The sequence below is a fragment of the Triturus cristatus genome, chromosome 11 (genome assembly GCF_964204655.1).
Source record: "Triturus cristatus chromosome 11, aTriCri1.1, whole genome shotgun sequence".
In the NCBI taxonomy this organism is placed as follows: domain Eukaryota; kingdom Metazoa; phylum Chordata; class Amphibia; order Caudata; family Salamandridae; genus Triturus; species Triturus cristatus.
In genome coordinates, this window is record NC_140594.1 from 561,129,496 (window position 1) to 561,147,426 (window position 17,931).

At 49.7% G+C, this 17,931-nt stretch overlaps 1 protein-coding gene across 1 annotated transcript in view; it reads right to left on the bottom strand.

Annotated features, from left to right (window-relative positions):
- U2SURP (U2 snRNP associated SURP domain containing) overlaps window positions 1–17,931 on the bottom strand; it is a 776,636-nt gene that overhangs the window by 196,996 nt on the left and 561,709 nt on the right. The window contains exon 23 of the mRNA XM_085633584.1: window positions 16,017–16,185. Within this exon, the coding sequence (XP_085489710.1) occupies window positions 16,017–16,185 (169 nt within the window). The remainder of the gene's footprint in view (window positions 1–16,016; window positions 16,186–17,931) is intronic.

Sequence of the window (17,931 nt, forward strand, 5' to 3'; positions counted from 1 at the left end):
GGAGCAGTGACTCTAACGTGTCATAATGTGACCTGTCATAACGTGCCAGGAGTGCTTGTGTATTGGCAATGCGCAGGATATTGGCTGCTTGCGCTGCCACACGTTTGCCAGAGGTTTCAAGGACCTTTGACTCTTTGTCTGGGGGAGGAGCATCACCAGTTGTCTGTGAGTGGGCTCTTTTGCGAGCGTTGGCAACCACCATAGAGTCTAATGGCAACTGACCCCTAATGTATTTAGGGTCACCAGGTGCAGGCTTATATTTCTTTTCAATCCTGGGGTTTAAGATTCGGGCTCTTGTGGTGTCTTTGAAAATGTCTTTGGCAGGCTTCAGAACCCCTTTAAGCATGGGCAGAGTCTTGACAGTTCTTTCCGAAGATGCGAAAGTGTCAAGCAGGAAGTCCTCCTCAATGGCGTCAGAGTGCAGTTCCACCCCATGATGAGCAGCAGCCCGTTCGATAAGGGCATTAAATGCGGCCGTGTCCTCTGTAGGAGAAGTTTTAATATTGTAGAGTTGCGCATCCTGAGCATGTGGCGTGACACTTGGGTCTGTGGGGTCATCCCATGCCTGATCAGGATCCTGTGTTTCATCGGGATCTGCGTCCCCGGGGTAGATGGTATCGTCCCCACCATATTCTTGCATTGGGTCCGATTCAGAAGGGGTAGGAGAAAAGGACTGCGGAGCTAGTTGGAGGGGATGGAAGTGTTCTTGTAGCACTGGTTCCTGCTCCGCCGGTAGCTTGCGTTTAAAAGGAATTTTGTATGGCACCTCTTCCCTGACTGGAGTGATCTTGCGCTTGTGGAGCATGAGCCTGCAAGTGTCGGCGTCGATAAACTGTGGCCCTGAAGAGTTGTGTTCTGTTAGGCCAGAGGTGGTGGACTGTGTGTGGAGGACACGTGTCCGAATTTGAAAGAGTTTCGGTGCCGATGTCGGTGGCAGCCCAAAGGTAATGTTGGTGGGCTCCGAGTGCACTGTACCGGGTGAGGTAGTGTGGGGACCCGAGGTAGAGTGGAGGGCTACCTGGTCCCGGATACGTTGGAGAGATGCAGAGACCTGCTGCACAGCAAACTAAGATGGTGGTTTGGTGGGCATCTTGGTAGTAGGTGTGGAGGCCGACCCAGACTTTTTTGTCGGAAGGGGGTCACTGGCTTGAAGCGATGCATCGATAGTCGACGTAGTCGAGGACTTCTTCGGCATCGGTGTGTTAGGCGTCGACGTAGCCGAGGCGGCCATTTTGACTGCGGAGGCGACGGGCTTCGGTGTAGGCGCCTTGTGGTGCACGAGGGCGCGCTTCTTCTGTGCGTCGACCGCGTCTGCTGCGGTGAGCTCGGCGCCGAAGTCTTTTTGTACGCGTTCGGAGCAGACGACTTTCTTCGGCGTCGGCGCCGGGGCAGTGGACTGTTTCGACGCCTTTGATCCGACCACCACCAGTTTCGCTTTCGATTTGGAAGGGACTGGAGCGATGGATAATTTAGGGTTCAACAACCCGGTCGTCTTGGGTAATATTGGCTCTTGCATAGTGTTCAGTGCCGGGCCGGAAGGCGGGGACGAGGAACCATGGATTAGGTCTTGGGTAAGGCCCGAAGGCGATCCCTCGACCGGAGCCCGACGACTAATTTCGGCCTCCGTTTCGACGGATTGGCCTAACTCCTCGGGAGAGCTGTCTTCTTCAGCCGCATAGGCTTCGTCGATGTCCCCTACCTCGTCGACGGCTTCTTCACGTCGAAAGAGCTCTTAGTCATCGTCGTCCGATCGGGAACCATGCTCCGAAGCGGGGCTAGTTAGTATTTCTTCCACGCTCTCGGCGTCCTCGTCCTCGGTGCTGAATATGTTGGTGGGTGCGGGCGCTGCCTGCTGCACCTCGAGCCTCGCTGCCCGTCGGTTCCGTAGAGTTTTCTTGGATCGGAACCGCGCGCAGGCCATGCATTTTGATTCGTCGTGATCCGGCGAGAGACATTTGTTACAGACTGGGTGGACGTCGATGTGAGGGTACTTGGCGTGGCACAACGGACACCTCTTGAACGGAGTTCTCGATTCCATGGTCGATGGAGCGTCAAAGTTTGGACCAATTCGATTCGAAATTTTGAAAAGGGTGTGGAGCACTAGAACTAGTAGTCGACACCGAACGGTAACTGTACCGACGAAAACTATAGGCCTTTTGGCCTAAAACTAAGTATTCCGAAGTTGAGCTAAGATAGTTGCATCCGAACCCAATGGCGGAAAAATACAATCTGGGGATGAAGAGGATGCCCATGCGCACTGTGGTCCAGGGGAGGAGTCACCCATCTCAGGATACTTCGAATACTCTTCCAGGACAACAATGTGCAATCATCCGGACCCAACACTAGGCGGCGATCTATGCACAGATATGAATTCAGCAGCCCACATGCCTCGAACACATTAGTTAGTTATAGCTTCCTTACCTTAGAATTACCCCCAGGCATCAGACTGGATCCGGAAAGATTTTTCATCAGCAGTACCTCTGCACGTCGGAAGGTGGCGTCGGTCGGCTCCGCGTTCGTCGTGGTGGTCGCTGAGATGACATCGCAGCAGCAACTTAGACGCCGCCCTCACACGCTGACGTCAGTCCTGTACACTACGTTCAGCGCCAGAAACGCAGAGCCATGCAAGACACTGACCATTGGTGCACAAAACTAGGGCCCTGAAAGGATGTCCTTAACCCTAGAAATCAGTAAGGAATCTATAACTAACTAATGTTTCTTACAAATATATCGTTACTGAAGGTAAGTAACTTGTGCATCTGAAAGAAACACGTTAGTTATAGATTCCTTACCTTAGAATAGATACCCCAGCAATACCAACCCCGGTGGTGGGTCTGCAAACCAAGATTACACCAGAAAGTCCTGGAGAACAGAACGGTCAAAGAAGCCGTCTCTCCGGACTTGGCTGTCCAGGCAGTAGTGTTTGGTGAACATGTACAGCGATGCCCACGTGGCCGCCTGACAGAGGTCATTCAGAGGCACTCCTCTTCCCAAGGCAGTAGTGGCTGCCGTCGCCCTGGTGGAGTGAGCGCGTAGCCCGACTGGAGGCTATTTTTTTAGCCAGAGTGTAACAAGCCTTCATACACAACACGACCCATCGAGAAATAGTGTGTTTGTGTAAGGCCCGACCCTTCTGTGCACCCACGTAGCCAACAAAAAGTCGATCATCCACCCAGAACTGTTTTGTGCGATTCAGATAGGAGAGCGCACGCTATGGTTCCAGACTGTGGAGCCTCTCTTCTTCCTTTGAAGGATGCGGAGGCGGAAAGAAGGTGGGCAAAGTAATGGTCTGCCCGATGTGGAAGGTAGTGACCACCTTAGGAAGAAAGGATGGACGGGTCCTGAGAACCACCTTGTCCGGATGAACAGACAAGAAAGGAGGTTTGGAAGAAAGAGCTTGGAGCTCACTCATCCTTCTAGCAGAAGTGATGGCTACCAGGAAAGCAGTCTTAAGAGTTAAGAGACGTAAAGGACAGTTATGAAGCGGTTCAAAGGGTGCGCACATCAAATAAGTTAGTACAAGATTCAAGTCCCACTAAAGCATAACGAATGGAATAGGAGGAAAAAGATGCGTTAAGCATTTCAAGAAACGGTTAACCACGGGGACTTGAAAAGAGAAGGCTGATCTGGCAGCCGAAGGAAAGCAGATGGCAGAAAGGTAGCCCTTGATAGTGCCCAGAGCAGAGCCGTGCTGGGCTAAAGAGAGAAGGAAAAAGAGCACTTCAGAAAGAGGGTCAGAAAGGGGAACCAAGGCCTTTACTGTGCACCATGCCACAAATTTGTTCCACCTGCAGGCGTATAGTCTTTGTGGAGGGACGCCTGGCTGCCAAGATTACGTCACAAATTTCAGGAGAAAGGTCGAAAGAAACTGCCCCTGCTCAATCTCCACGCAAGGGGGTGGAGACTGGACAGGTTCGGTTGGAGGACCGTCCCCTGCTGCTGCGACAGAAGATCCTCCGAAGAGGCAGTCGGATTGGAGGAACGATGGCCATGTTGAGCAGCTCGGGTTACCAGACTCGTCATGCCCAATCTGGAGCCACAAGAATGACTTTGGCCCGGTCGCGCCTGATCTTCTTCAGCACTCTGGGCAGAAGTGGTATAGGCAGAAAGGCGTACAACAGACGACAACTCCACTCGCGACGAAAAGCATCACCGAGCGAGTGCCGCCTTGGAAATTCCAACGCGCAGAATTGCCGACATTGCGCGTTCTCTTCGGTGGCGAATAGATCTAACCAAGGCTCTCCCCTCTGTTGAAAGAGACCTTGCACCACCTCCGAGTGAAGACGCCATTTGTGATCCATCATGCACCGGCGGCTGAGTTTGTCCGCCTTGGCGTTCAGAGAACTTGCCAGGTGTTGAACCACCAAGGAAATGCCTTGATATTCCAGCCATGTCCAGAGGCAAAGGGCCTCCTGCATATGGTCCATGACCCCACCTCGCCCTGTTTGTTGCAATACCACATGGCGGTGGTGTTGTCCGTGAACACTTGCACTACTCTTGCCTGGACAGAGGTAAGGAATGCCCTCAGTGCAAGACGAATCGCCCGGAGCCCCAGAAGGTTGATGTGAAGCCCGGACACCGCCTGTCTCATATGACCGCCCCATCCCAGATGGGAGGCATCCGTCACCACGGCAGCGAAGACCTAGGCCCCCCAACCGAGTCCGCGGGGCCCAAAGGCGCGCCGACAGGATCGGTCCACCCAAAGATGGCATGCATCGCCTCATAGAATGTACGAAGCTGGGCGGGGGTCGCTCCGGGTCCCAGAAAGGGAGGGAAGCTCAGAGTCGACCCTTTGGGCTCCGCGCGCAGAGCCGCGGGGGTGGCACCACCCGCACGCCTCGTCGGATCGGCCCACCGACGAGAAGTCGGAGAGGGACGATGCTTCTTTGACTTCTTATGCTTCGACTTACCCGAGCCCAAGTGTGAAGACTTCGAGCCGGAATGGCGATGGCTCCGCGACCGGTCACTCGACGTCCTTCTGGAGCAGGAACTCGAACGGCGCGGAGCCGACGGCCGGTGTTCAAGCAGCTTTCGGGACCGCTCCCGCAAAGCATTCGGCGTCAACAACTGGCAGTCGGAGCACGACTTGGGGTCGTGGTCACGCTCCAGGCAAAAAAGACACACGCGGTGCAGATCCGTCCCCGACATCATACGATGGCAGGAACCGCAGGCCTTGAAACCGGGCATCTCTCGTGCATCTTATAGAGTCGAAGACTCGAGAAAAGACGTCGACAAAAGTTGAGAAAAAGTTTTAAAAAATCACTGAGGTACCGCTCTTCCCGGATCAGTGCTGGCTGGCGCGGAAAAAGAAAGAACTGACGTCAGCGTGTGAGGGCGGCGTCTAAGTAGCTGCCGCGACGTCATCCCGGAGACCACGACGACAAAACGTAGAGCCGACTCACGCCACCTTCTTACACGCAGAGGTACTGCTCACAAAAAAAAATTTCCGGATCCAGTCTGACGCCCGGGGGTAATTCTAAGGTAAGGAATCTATAACTAATATGTTTCTTTCAGATAGGGAAACGCGTTCAAGACAATACCGTCGAGTGGAGAGGAATTGCGCATCGAAGGGGGGTTCGACACCGACCCTCAGCACAGCAAATCACATCCGAACCCGATGGCGGAAAAAAACAACCTGGAGATGGAGTCGATGCCCATGAGCACTATCGTCCTAAGGAGTCACCACCTACCACATAACTACAAAAGACTTCTTCCAAGACAAAAAAAAAGTGCAAACATCCGAGCCCAACACCAGATGGCGATCTATACACAAGTATACGATCTAGAGCTCATATGCCACGAACATATAGTTTTAAATGCTAGAAACCTTCAGGGACAACAATGTATGAACCCCATCAAGAATTTAAGAACCAAATCCAAATCCCACTGAGGCATCATAAAAGAAGTGGGAGGAAACCTATTAGTCAGACCATTAATGAATCTCATACCTATGGGACATTTAAATAACAAGGGTTGATCTGGGAAACAAGGAAATGCCGACAAGGCAACCAAGTAGCCCTTAACAGTAGCTACTGCACAACCCTGTTGGGCTAGGGAAAGATAAAATCAGAACATCAGATAAATGGGCCTGTAAGGAATCAATCGATCGCTCCACACCATTTAACAAACTTGGCCCACCTACCAGAATAGACAATTTGGTGGTGTCAAGGGTATGGGAGGAAACACGTAAAGAAGCCTTAATCCCCACTCTAACTGACCCCCCCCCCCCCAACCCCTCCCAATGCTCCTCACGTTGGATATTGGAGACTGCAGAACGCCGGGCAGTGCACATTCTCGTGAGTGGCAAACAGGACCAACTGAGGAAACCCTACATCCTGAAAATGTGAAGGACCACCTGTGGATTGACACACCACTCGTGATTGACCCAATACTGCTGACTGACACTGTCCGCACGCATATTCGGATCTCCAGCCAAATGATCTGTGATTACGCAAATCTGATGGTCCTGAGCCTAGGACCAGAGTTGCAGAGGCTCTCTGCAGAGAAGATACGATCCTACTCCTTGTTTGTTGATGTACCACATCGCGGTAGTGTTGTCAGTTAGGACCTGAACCCACTGTCAGGGAAGGGAGGAAGGAAGGCCCTGAGAGCTAAACGTATCGTCCGCAATTCCAGAAGATCGATGTGAAACAATCTTACCTCTGGAGACCAAAGACTTTTGACCTCCGGATCCCCCAGATGGGCTCCCTACCCTAGAGTGGAGACATCCACTATCACTGTGGCCACCGGAGTAGGAGGGTGAAACAGCTTATCTTGAGACAGTTTGCCTGTAACACTCCACCATAGCAGCTCCGCAGCAGTGTCTCAGGAGATTCTGACCACCTCTTTGAGATCTCCGTTGTGCTGAAACCACTGCCTGCTGAGGCACCACTTTATTCCCCCCCATATTCCAGCGTGCATGGTTGACCAACAGTATGCAGGAAGCGAACAGACCGAGGAGGCGCAAGACCTTCAGGACTAGAACTGCTGCTTCATTCTGAAAAAGTGGAATCATAGCCTTGATGTCTTGAATACTCTGTAGAGGCGGGAAGGCACGACTTACAGTAGTGTCCAGTACTGCCCCTAGGAACAGGTTGCTCTGAGAGGGTCCCATGTGAGATATGGGTACATTTATTGAGAACCCGAACTCAAACAACAGTTGTGTTGTTACTTGCAAATGATGCAAAACCATCTGGCGACTTTGCTTTGAGCAGCCAGACACCTAGACAGAGAAAAACAGAAATTCCTGACCTTCTGAGATGTGCTGCCAACACTGCCATCACCTTTGTGAAATCCCGAGGTGTGGAAGTAAGACTGACAGAAGGACTGCAAACTGGCAGTGTTGAAACCGCACCGTAAAACGACGATACTTCCACTACGTGTCAAGAATTCCTGTCATACGAGGGGAGGAAAACGGTAACCAGCGAAAACGGACTACATCTCCCAGGATGCTTAGCGGTTGAGAGGTTACGTAAACAGGAGAGCTGTTACATAACTCAAGGGAAACACGCCCTTATGTAAACAGGAGAGCAGTTACATAACTCAAGGGAAACACGCCCTTATGTAAACAGGAGAGCTGTTACATAACTCAAGGGAAACACGCCCTTATGTAAACAGGAGAGCTGTTACATAACTCAAGGAAAACACGCCCTATAAAGGGAGGAACCGGGAGGTACAAGGCTGTCGGATATTGTGTTTACACCGACGTACCTGCTTCGTGAAGAGCAGTGTTCCGGAGTGGTGCTCCAGTAAGGCAAGAACGGAGGTAGGTCGAGTCATTACTCCCTGGGCCGTGTCTTGCCCCATCGTCACCTGTGAAGGACCCGGAAGCTCTACCGGTCAACCATTGAGCTTCGCTTTTTGACTCGGCTGAGTCCAAGCGCAGTGGCGCTTTTGCTGGTTGGAGTCGTAACTCCCAGCCCGACCAGAGACACAGGGACTGCCAGCTGTAACGCACACCAGGAGGTGTTTGCCGCATTACAGACTCGGAAGTCCACAGGATCGATCGAGCGGCTGCTCTCGGTTCAGTCTTCTTGCTTGTGATTGGGGTATCGGTGACGCATCACCAGGAGGTGACTCCGCGTCCCGGTGCAGTCTGAGGAAGAGGTTGAGCGGCTGCTCCCTTCAGGTAGAGACCCCGGCTGGGTGTTTCCCTGACTCCTCGATTCTCCCCAACACTCTTCGTGCCCCTCACAGCCTACCGATTGGCATTGTCAGCCATTTCATTTCTGCCCTCTGTTGGCATACGCCGGGATCGGCGTATATGCAGAGGACGGTTAGGACCATCCGTGCTGTGGGCTGGTAACGTACTTAGCCTGGAGGATTCCAGTGACTATAACTTTTGTTTGTTCTTTGTATTTTATTTGCCTTCATTAAAAGAACTAACCCTTCACAAGTGGTTGCGTCCTCATTGTCGTGTCTGTTAAACGATCCTGAGACGTTCAGGGCGTTACACTACGACTTCAGGATGGGAATGTGAAAATACGCATCCTGTAAATCGATCAACACCATCCAGTCTTCCTTCTCCAGAGCGAGAAAAAATCTGTTCCAGGGTCAACATTTTGAATTTCTCCTGTTTGAGGAAAAAATTCAAAACCTTAAGGTCTAGGATCGACAATAAACGACTGTCCTTTTTGGGAATCAGGAAGTACCTGCAGTAGCATCCTTGACCCCCCCCCCCCCCCCTCCCCCATTCCTGCTCCTGAACCACCTTGATCGCACCCTTTTGCAACAGTGACAGAACCTCCTGCTGGAGAAGCAGAAGATGCTCTCCCGAGCAAAAGCCCTGACGGGGAGGGAAAGGAGAGTATACACATTCTCTACAATGTTCAACATCCAGAGATCTGTATTAACAGACCTCCAATGGTGTAGAAAACGGGACACCAGTCCTTCCACGGGACAAGTATGCTCTAGGATGGTGGAGCTAGAACGGATTCCCTGCCACACAAGCTGGAGGGGTAGAAGAGGAGGAGGAAACTTGCTATTGTGCTACACCCCGCAGACGACCTCGGCCCTTTCCACTGTAGGACCTGTACAAGGGCATGTACATCAGGCGAGAATCCCGAATCACGCAACCATGGTGTGTCTCCTAGTCGCCACAGATGATCCCATTGCCCTTGCTACTGAATCGAACGTGTCCGCAGCAGCTAGGGCATCCGACAACACCTCGGAGAAATGCCCTTGTACCCACTCGGGCAACTTTGGGACAACCTGCCTGTCTGAGCCCATAAGAGAATGGATGAAGAGACCAAAAAGGCATTTGGCATCAGTAGACTTGAGGGCCATACTCCCCAAAGAGAACACCTTCTTTGCCTATTGCTTTATGCGCTTTGACTCCCTATCCGCAGGAGTAAATGGGAAAGAACCTGCAGACTGACTCGAAGTGCACAAAACCTGGATCACCAAGCTTTCTGGCGCAGGATGGGTGGACAGGAAAGCAGGATCCCTTGGAGACACCTTGTACCTCCTACCCACTGTCCTGAAAGACGCTGTAGTGGACATTGGCTTCACCAAACATCGAGAATGGGCTCTGTCAACGCCTCATTGAAGGAAAGTAGAGGCTCTGAAATGGAGAAAGGGAAATGGAGCACCGCTGTCAGAATATTATACCTCAACTCAGCTGTAGGAAGAGGCAACTCCAAGAGGTCTGCAGCCTTTCTGATTACAGTATGATAAGTGGCCAGCCTTTTGGTGATGAAAGATCCTACTCAGCAGAAGTGTCCAGGCCACTGGCTTCCTGCAAAACCACAAAATCCAGGTCAGGATCTACAATCCTCTCCTTCCTCAGCCCCTCCATGTTCCTCCTGGTACTCTTCTTCCTCCAACAGCCTCTGAGCCTCTCTCAGAGACCTCATCATCGGACCCACGTCGGCTGTGCCAGAAGCGACATCAGAGACTTCTGGATAGGCGTCGAAGGGATGGCCACAGAAACAGGAGTCAAAGCCGGTCGAGTCGCCGCCAGTTCGGAACCAGGCGACGCCAGGGATACACCATCTAGAGGAGCTTGATACTCCAAGGACTGCAACGGCGTTAAAAATCTCGGTGTCTGAAGAGTCCAACTCCCTGGAGCCACAGGCATGAAAGGGACCCGGGGAAAGTGAGGTGGCAGGTCTCCCAGGTAATATGACTACGGAACCTTGGGGCCAACAGGCGCACCAGTAGGGTTTGCCGCTCTGGTGAGCAAGCCAATCATTGCATTTAAAAAATGCAACGGATCCAATCCCGGGGCTGGGAAAGCAGGATACATCGGTTCCGGTATCACAGGTCTCGGAGCTGTTCAGGGAGGCAGTAAATTCGACTCTAGTTGCGGTGCCGGAGACCCCCGGAGCCAGTGTTGGAGTGGCTGACTTTGGCAACGGCGGATGACCTCTCGGAGCCGGAGGAGTCACTGCTCTCGGAGCCGGGGAAAGACTCATCCCAGGTAACTGAGTCAAAGAGATCTCATCGCTGCAATGACGTCTGGGAGTCGGGGACACCGACTTCGGACATGAATCCTTCGAAGAGCTACGGAGAGAACCTTGGCGACTGAGCGGGTCCTTGATCTTCTGCGACGTCTTCTGCTTCTTTGCCTTAGCCATGAATAATTTGGCCTCCTCCTCCTTCAGTGCCTTTGGATTCATGCGCGTGCAGGAAGTGCATGTCCCAACGTCGTGGTCCGATGAGAGACACCATAAACAATCTTCATGAGCATCAGTGATGGACATCTGGCCCCCACATTCTCTGCATGGCTTGAAACCAGACTTTCTCGGAGTAGCCCTCTTCAGCCAGCAACAAAGAAACACCCAGAAATGGAGAGCCTGGGGGAAAAAACTGTTATGTGTCGACGTCGCGGAAAGATAAAGAGGAGGAACTGATGTCAGCACGCCGACAAGGTCTTCCTATGGCTCCGCTGACGTCACGCAGTCATGTGCGAAGCCGTTCCATTGTGACGTCCTTGTCGACGTGGGAGTGGAGGAAAACAGCTTCTGTGGAATGCTGTGCATTGGGGTAATTTAAAAGGTGAGAAATCCACAGGCAGATGTATCCATCAGAAATGTATAATACAGGAAGCACCGCAAATGACACAGAGTAGCCTTTTTGAAGTAATAGAAGTGGCTGTGTCTTGTCTGCTTCTGTACGGTAACTCTATGGATATTTCCTCAGCAGTATGATGACTGTACCACAGTACATTGAAGTCATTTGTACAGTATCAGCAAACGTGGTATCAGAAAATTATAATAATTAAAAAGGGGAAAGAGAGAATACGCTATGACCATATTTTTCACCAAGAGAATTAGAATACAGTACCACTGAATTGCCTCCAGACTCAGCAGAAGTCTTCCGCTTGGGGGTGTGTGTGTGCGTGAATCGTTCCCTAAGCAGTGACCAGATAATATTATTAGGAAACAAGTGTTCTAGGGGGAAGCCCACAAAGTATGAGTTACTTACCTTCGGTAACGATGTATCTGGTAGAGACGATTCTAGCCGCAGATTCCTTCCCGTAGAATTATCCCCAGGCGTTCGACTGGATCCGGAAACTTTTTGCCACAGCATCCCTGCGCGCCAGGGGGTGGGGCGACACCAGGCGACTGCGCCCAGGCCACACTCCCGGCAGGCCGAAACCCAGTCCCCGGGGACAAACTGCGACTCACCGGTGAGTGACGCTCTCGCGACATCGGGAAAGGGCGATGACGACGACCACGGCCGTATCTGAGGCAGTCTGCCGAGGCTGATCGAGGGGAGGAGGTCGACCTGGAGAGACGCGCGAAAGAAGTTTCATTCGGCACTCCCGCCGCGACTTCTGCTTCAACTATTGGCACGCCTCACAATCCGTGGTGCCGTGATCCTCCCCAAGCCCCACATACAAATGCGATGAGGGTCCGTCGCCAACATAAGACGCCCACGCGATGTGCAAGCTTTGAAGCCCGAAGGCATTCGCACACTGTTCCACCAACAGAAGGACAATGATGAAGAAAAAAGGGCCCGAAACAGGCCCGTAGCAAGACTGGATCCGCGTTGCACGTGGAAAAGGAAAAAACTGACGTAGGCGCACCTCAGTGGGGCTTGTGTGACCTCGCGGACGTCACGTGCGAGGACGACGCCTGGGCGGATTCGCGTGGTGTCGCCCCGCCCTCTGGAGCGCAGGGATGCTGTGGCAAAAAGTTTCCAGATCCAGTCTCACGCCTGGGGATAATTCTACGTGAAGGAATCTGCGGCTAGTAGTCTCTATCAGATAATGTTTTTAAGACCGTTAGTTGACTTTGTCTTGTAACCCTCACGGCACATGTAGATCCACCTGCAATAAAGTTGAAAGGCATTAAGTAAACAGTGGGTGAATGAAACCAAAGCCCAACTTTCACGGTCTATGGTGCTCGGGATAAAATACACTTTCCACAGATCCAGCCATCCTTTAAAGAGGGCTTCTACAACATTGTGGTGCTTGGGAGAACTGAACCACCCACAGATCAAGCCATCCTTCAAAGGGGGCTTCTACAATACATTGAAACCGGGGAAATTCAGATATCCATTAAAAACTAACAAGTTACTTACCTCCAGCTGTTCTTTTTTTGGTGGATATTTGACCTAACCACAGATTCCACACCTTTAGAATAACCACAGGCACTAGATGGGATCCGGAAGATTTTGCAGCATAGCCCTTGCATGCCAGAAGGTGGAGTCCACTCCACCCCACCCCACCCCAGAAGTTAAAAGAGGAGCTGTATACAGGCATCACACCCAGACCCGTGGACTTCAGTTTTCTTCTTGACATCGTCCATGCCCTCAGATGAGGAAGATGTCCAGAAACAGGAAGGAGGGAGCGCGATGAGGAATTTGCGGTTAGATAAGAGTATCCACCAGAAAGATTTACCACAGGCAAGTAACGTGTTTTTCTGATGGATACTTCTATCTGCAGCTCTCTCACCTTTAAAATAGATACTAAAGCAGTACCTCCAGAAGAAGAAGGTCTGTGGAACGGCTTGGACCAAAAGGTCCTGCAGGACCGAATGGCCAAAATGGACTTCCGTCGGACCTGGCAGTCAAAGCAGAAGTGTTTGGTGAATGTGTGCACTCATACCCGCATTGCGGCCTGACAGGTACCCATTAAGCACTCAGTGTGCTAATGTGGTGGTAGAAGTCTTGGCCCTAGTAGAATGGGCCCCAAACCTCTACACAGGCAGCTTCTTTTGGATCGTGTAGCAGATCTGAATACAGAGTAGTATCCTTCTGGACAAAGTCCACTACTGCACAGCTTTGCCTTTCTTTGTCCCCAGAGATCCCAAAAAAAGACCTGATCATCCCCCCCGATGGTCTTTCGTATGATCAATATAAACACGGAATGCTCTTTTAGAGTACAAATGGTGGAGACTCAACTCTTTAAAGAGATGAGTAAGGGCAAAAAACATTGAAAAAGTGATGAATTGGCTGAAGTAAAATGAGGTAACAACCTTTTGACAAAATGTCGCTCTGGTCCTCAGCATTAGCTTGTTCGGAAAGGTTATAGTGTAAGGTGGCTGAACTGGCTGTGCCTGAAGTTACTCACACGATGAGCAGACTATCACGGTGAGGAAAACAGCTGTCAGGGTTCGCAGACAAAGCGGACAGCTATGAAGAATTGAAAAGGAGAACCAAATTAAGTCCCACTGTGGCATAACAGTTTAGAGAGAAACATGTACTAAACCTTTGAGAAAACGCAGTAAGTGGGTGACTTGAATAAGGACAGTAGGCCTGGCAAATACAAAAGGCCTGAAAGTGCTGACAAGTACCATTTGAAAGTGCTCACTGCAAGTCCTTGGTAGGCGAAAGACAAAACAAACAGTAACATCTGAAAATTTGGTTTGCAATGGTCCCTATTAAAGGGTCCACAAAATTGTCCAAGCCTCCTACATTAAATGGATATCATAAGATGCTTGCAGGATGATATCTACTGCTCCCAGAGATATATCAAATTGCTGCAACTCAATCTCCACACATGGAGGTGTAGATGGGCATTCCTGGGTGCAAGACTTCACCCTGTAGCTGCAATAAAAGATCCTTCCTAAGCACATCCTTACTGGATAGATGCCCTTGCCCTGAAGATCCGGATAACACACTCTCCTGGGCCAATACAGAGCTACTAGGATGACTTGGGCCCAGTCGCTCTTGATCATCTTTCGCTCTTGATCATCTTCAGAACAAGGGGCAGGATAGGTAACGGCAGGAAGGCATATAGGAGTCCCGAGTTCCACTCCAAGAGGAACTTTTTTGGTTACTCCAATGCACTGAAGTATTGGCACTGCGTGTTCTCAGGGGTTAAGAGGCAGGGCTCTTCACATTGGTGGAAGACGTCCTCCGGATGAAGTTGCAGTTTGTAATCTGCTAGGTGTCATGTGCTGTGTTAGTCTACCCTTGTATTTAAAGATCTTGCTAGGTGGTCTACTATTTGGCTAAGACCAGAGGAGCAGAGCTTCTTGGCGCAGAATCCAGGACTCCACTCCACCCTGCTTGCTGGAATACCACATAGCGATGGTGCTGTCCAAAAGGATTTAAGCCTAGCCTAGCCTGCCCTTGACGGATGACAAGCGAAACAAACAAATGGCATGCCACTCCAGCATGTTGATGTGAAGGCCTCTGATCTCCACCACTCCCATCTCCCATATGACCTCTTCAGCCCAGTAGTGATGTGTCCCTCACCACTGTCAGCTCTGGGCAGAATAGGGAGAGGGGTCAGCCGTTGGTCTAATTGTAGTCTAGCAGCAACCACTGCATATCTTTTGCAGTCTCCTCCAAAAGGTGGACCGAATCAAAAGGGGGGGCGGGAGGGGAGTGTCTGAAATATTTCAGCCCCCCATACATCTCCTTGTGCTTGCTTTGTTCTCCCTAAGTTGGCAGGGTATGCCCAGACGTGGGTCCCTTGCTCACTTTGCCACTGGATTCAAGTTAGCCTGGCTGATGAGGGGTGTTACCCCGAAACCGGTCCCCGGATGCTTGTTTCCGGTCCAGGGAAGACCTGGCTTGGCAGTTCAGGCTGGACAATTCCCATGAAGGACCAGGTCAAGACTGATTTGCATATGGCTGGGTCTGAAATGGGGTGGTTAAGTGAGCTAAAGAACGATGATGGCTTCAACCCATATCTTGACTGGGGGTGAGTGCCTGAAAATCTAAAAACAATTCTGGTTCTCCGGAACACTAATACAATAAAAGAACAAGGGGTCTATAGCAATAAACGCTTGAAGGAGATAAAAGTCTGAGGTGCCAAGGGTTCTTTGTGGGGTTGTCACGCACTGCTTTTAGCTGACTAGGATGGAAAGAGTATTAGACTGTAAGAGTGAGCAATGAAGCTTGATACCTAGAAAAGTCCCTACTTGTGCAGAAGATTAAGTTTTACTGCTTCATAGAATGAGTTGGCTGAATATATCAGAGGCAAGGATGTCCCAGGAGTTAAAAAGTGTTAATTCATTTGGGTACTGTACGTTTCGATGGGATTTTCCATTCATTGTTCATAACAAAAAAACTGAATGTTTGCTTTTACTTATCCTATAAAATAAGCTTTATAAAAGAAAAACCTCTACAATTGTTTTGGGAAACAAACAAACCACACCCTAAAAGACTCATGGCCTAGGCGACATCAAGTCCTTTGTGTGTGGGTGTGTGTATATAAATATTACAATAGTGAGTTCACTCCAGTTAGTTTGGTGAGAGACTTTGTTGAAATATGATACAATCTTTGTTCAGTTTAAAAAGAACACATTGTCAGCAGTACGCTGTCACTTCAGTGAGAACTTTCTCAGGCCTTTTAGGGCTCACTGCTATTTGTTCAAAAAATGTTAGAAAACATTTTACACTTTCAATATAAAATATAGAAGCTTTCAGTTTCACTACATTTCAGGACCTTAGTAAGAGCTTCCATATCAAAGTCAATTGTCTAAAATGTTTGCATTATACTCCAAGTTAGATGGATGATTTTATTATGTAGACTTTTATGTGCTATACATTCTGGGAAATGTAGTTTTTCCCAACAGCCGATAAATTTAAGTAGAGCAATTTATTTCAGTATTTACCTCGATCTCCCGGAGTTTGGCACGCTTCTCTTCAATCATTTCTGTAAACTTGATGTAGGATTTGGTTTCATTCAAATCTTCTTTGAGAGGAATGGAATAGTACTGCTCGTCAGATTTAGAACTCTGAGAATCATCGTCTTCCTGATCATCTCGACTTTCTTCCTTTTGTCTATAGAAATAATTAGATTCTTAAAGTCTATATATGATACTCTTTCAAAATTTTAAATAATACCATAAGACTGTGTAGTAAGATTCCTAGATTACTGTGCAAGTAAAAACATGGTGTAAAATAACCACCGTCTTAAACTTTCAAGGCATTTATCACCGAAACATTTGCCACAGAAACAAGTATTTTTAAGTCGACAAAAAAAAACTCCATAACAGAGTTGAATAAGTTATATACCTTATGTAACAATCTTTTTGGTAGATACTCTCACAGCAAATTTCACATTGGATTCAGAAGCCTTTCAGCAGTAACTCTGTACGCTGGTAGGTGGCACTGTGCAACTCAGCAGCAACGTTTTTCCACACTAAGTGATAACCGGAACCACACAAGCGTCCCCAGTTGCTTTTTAGGCTGTCCACACCCTCAGACGCAGAGGCCATTGGTAAAATAATTTTATTATTGTGCAGCTCTCTAGATTGTGACATTTTTAGATGGAAACGAGCCTAGTTCACAGAACCAGGTGGTGGGAGAGTTGATGAGGAATCTGCAGTCATTTAAGAGCATCCACCAGAAGGAATATGCTACTTACCAGTATGCATCTGTTCTTGGCATGTAGAGCTGCAGAGTCACACACTGAGGATAAGATCGCCATCTGGTGTTGGGCTCGGATGATTGCAGGTTGTTGTTGTCTTCGGAGAAGTCTTTGGTCACGAGGTTGGTGACTCCTCCCCTGGACAACAGTGCGCATGGGCATCCACTCCATCGGCAGATTGTTTTTCGCCATGATGGGAAAAGATGGAGTATATAGAAAAGAAAGAAAGGATGTCCATGTGTAATGTCTAAGTAAGACGGATGCTGGAACAGATACAGGTCCCGGGGAGGCGGGCGGGCGTGTGTGACTCTGCAGCTCTACATGCCAAGAACAGATGCATACTGGTAAGTAGCATATTCCGTTCGAGGCATATGAGCTGCAGATCACACACTGAGGATAGATTATACAGCAGTGCTCCCCTTAGCGGTGGTCGCCTGTATCCGTTGCAGCAGTTTGAAATAAAGTTTTTAGGACAGCCTGGCCCACGGAGGCCTGTTGTTTGGCCTGCACGTCAACACAATAGTGTTTAGTGAAGGTATGCGTGGTAGACCATGTGGCTGCCTTGCAAATGTCTTCTAAGGGAATATTGCCTAAGAAGGCCATAGAAGCCCCTATTTTACGCGTGGAGTGCGCCCTAGGGGGAACTGTGAGTGTACGTTTAGCCTTGAGGTAGCATATTTGGATGCATTTAACTATCCACCTGGCTATTCCTGATTTGGAGATCGGGTTGCCTTTGTGTGGTGGCGCGAAAGCAACAAAGAGTTGTTTTGTCTTTCGAAAAGGTTTTGTTCTGTCGATGTAATAAAGCAATGCTCTTTTAACATCTAAGGTATGTAGGGCCCTTTCAGCTACCGAGTCTGGATTTGGGAAAAAGACCGGTAGTTCTACTGATTGGTTAAGGTGGAAAGGGGAAATCACTTTTGGAAGAAATTTAGGGTTTGTCCTAAGAACCACTTTGTTACGGTGTAGTTGTAAGAAAGGTTCTTCAAGTGTAAGGGCTTGTATTTCACTTACTCTGCGCAGGGAAGTGATTGCGATAAGGAAGGCTACCTTCCATGTTAGGAATTGCAATTCACATTTGTGCATAGGTTCAAATGGGGGGCCCATGAGTCTTGTTAGAACCACATTGAGATTCCACACTGGGGCAGGTGGCAATC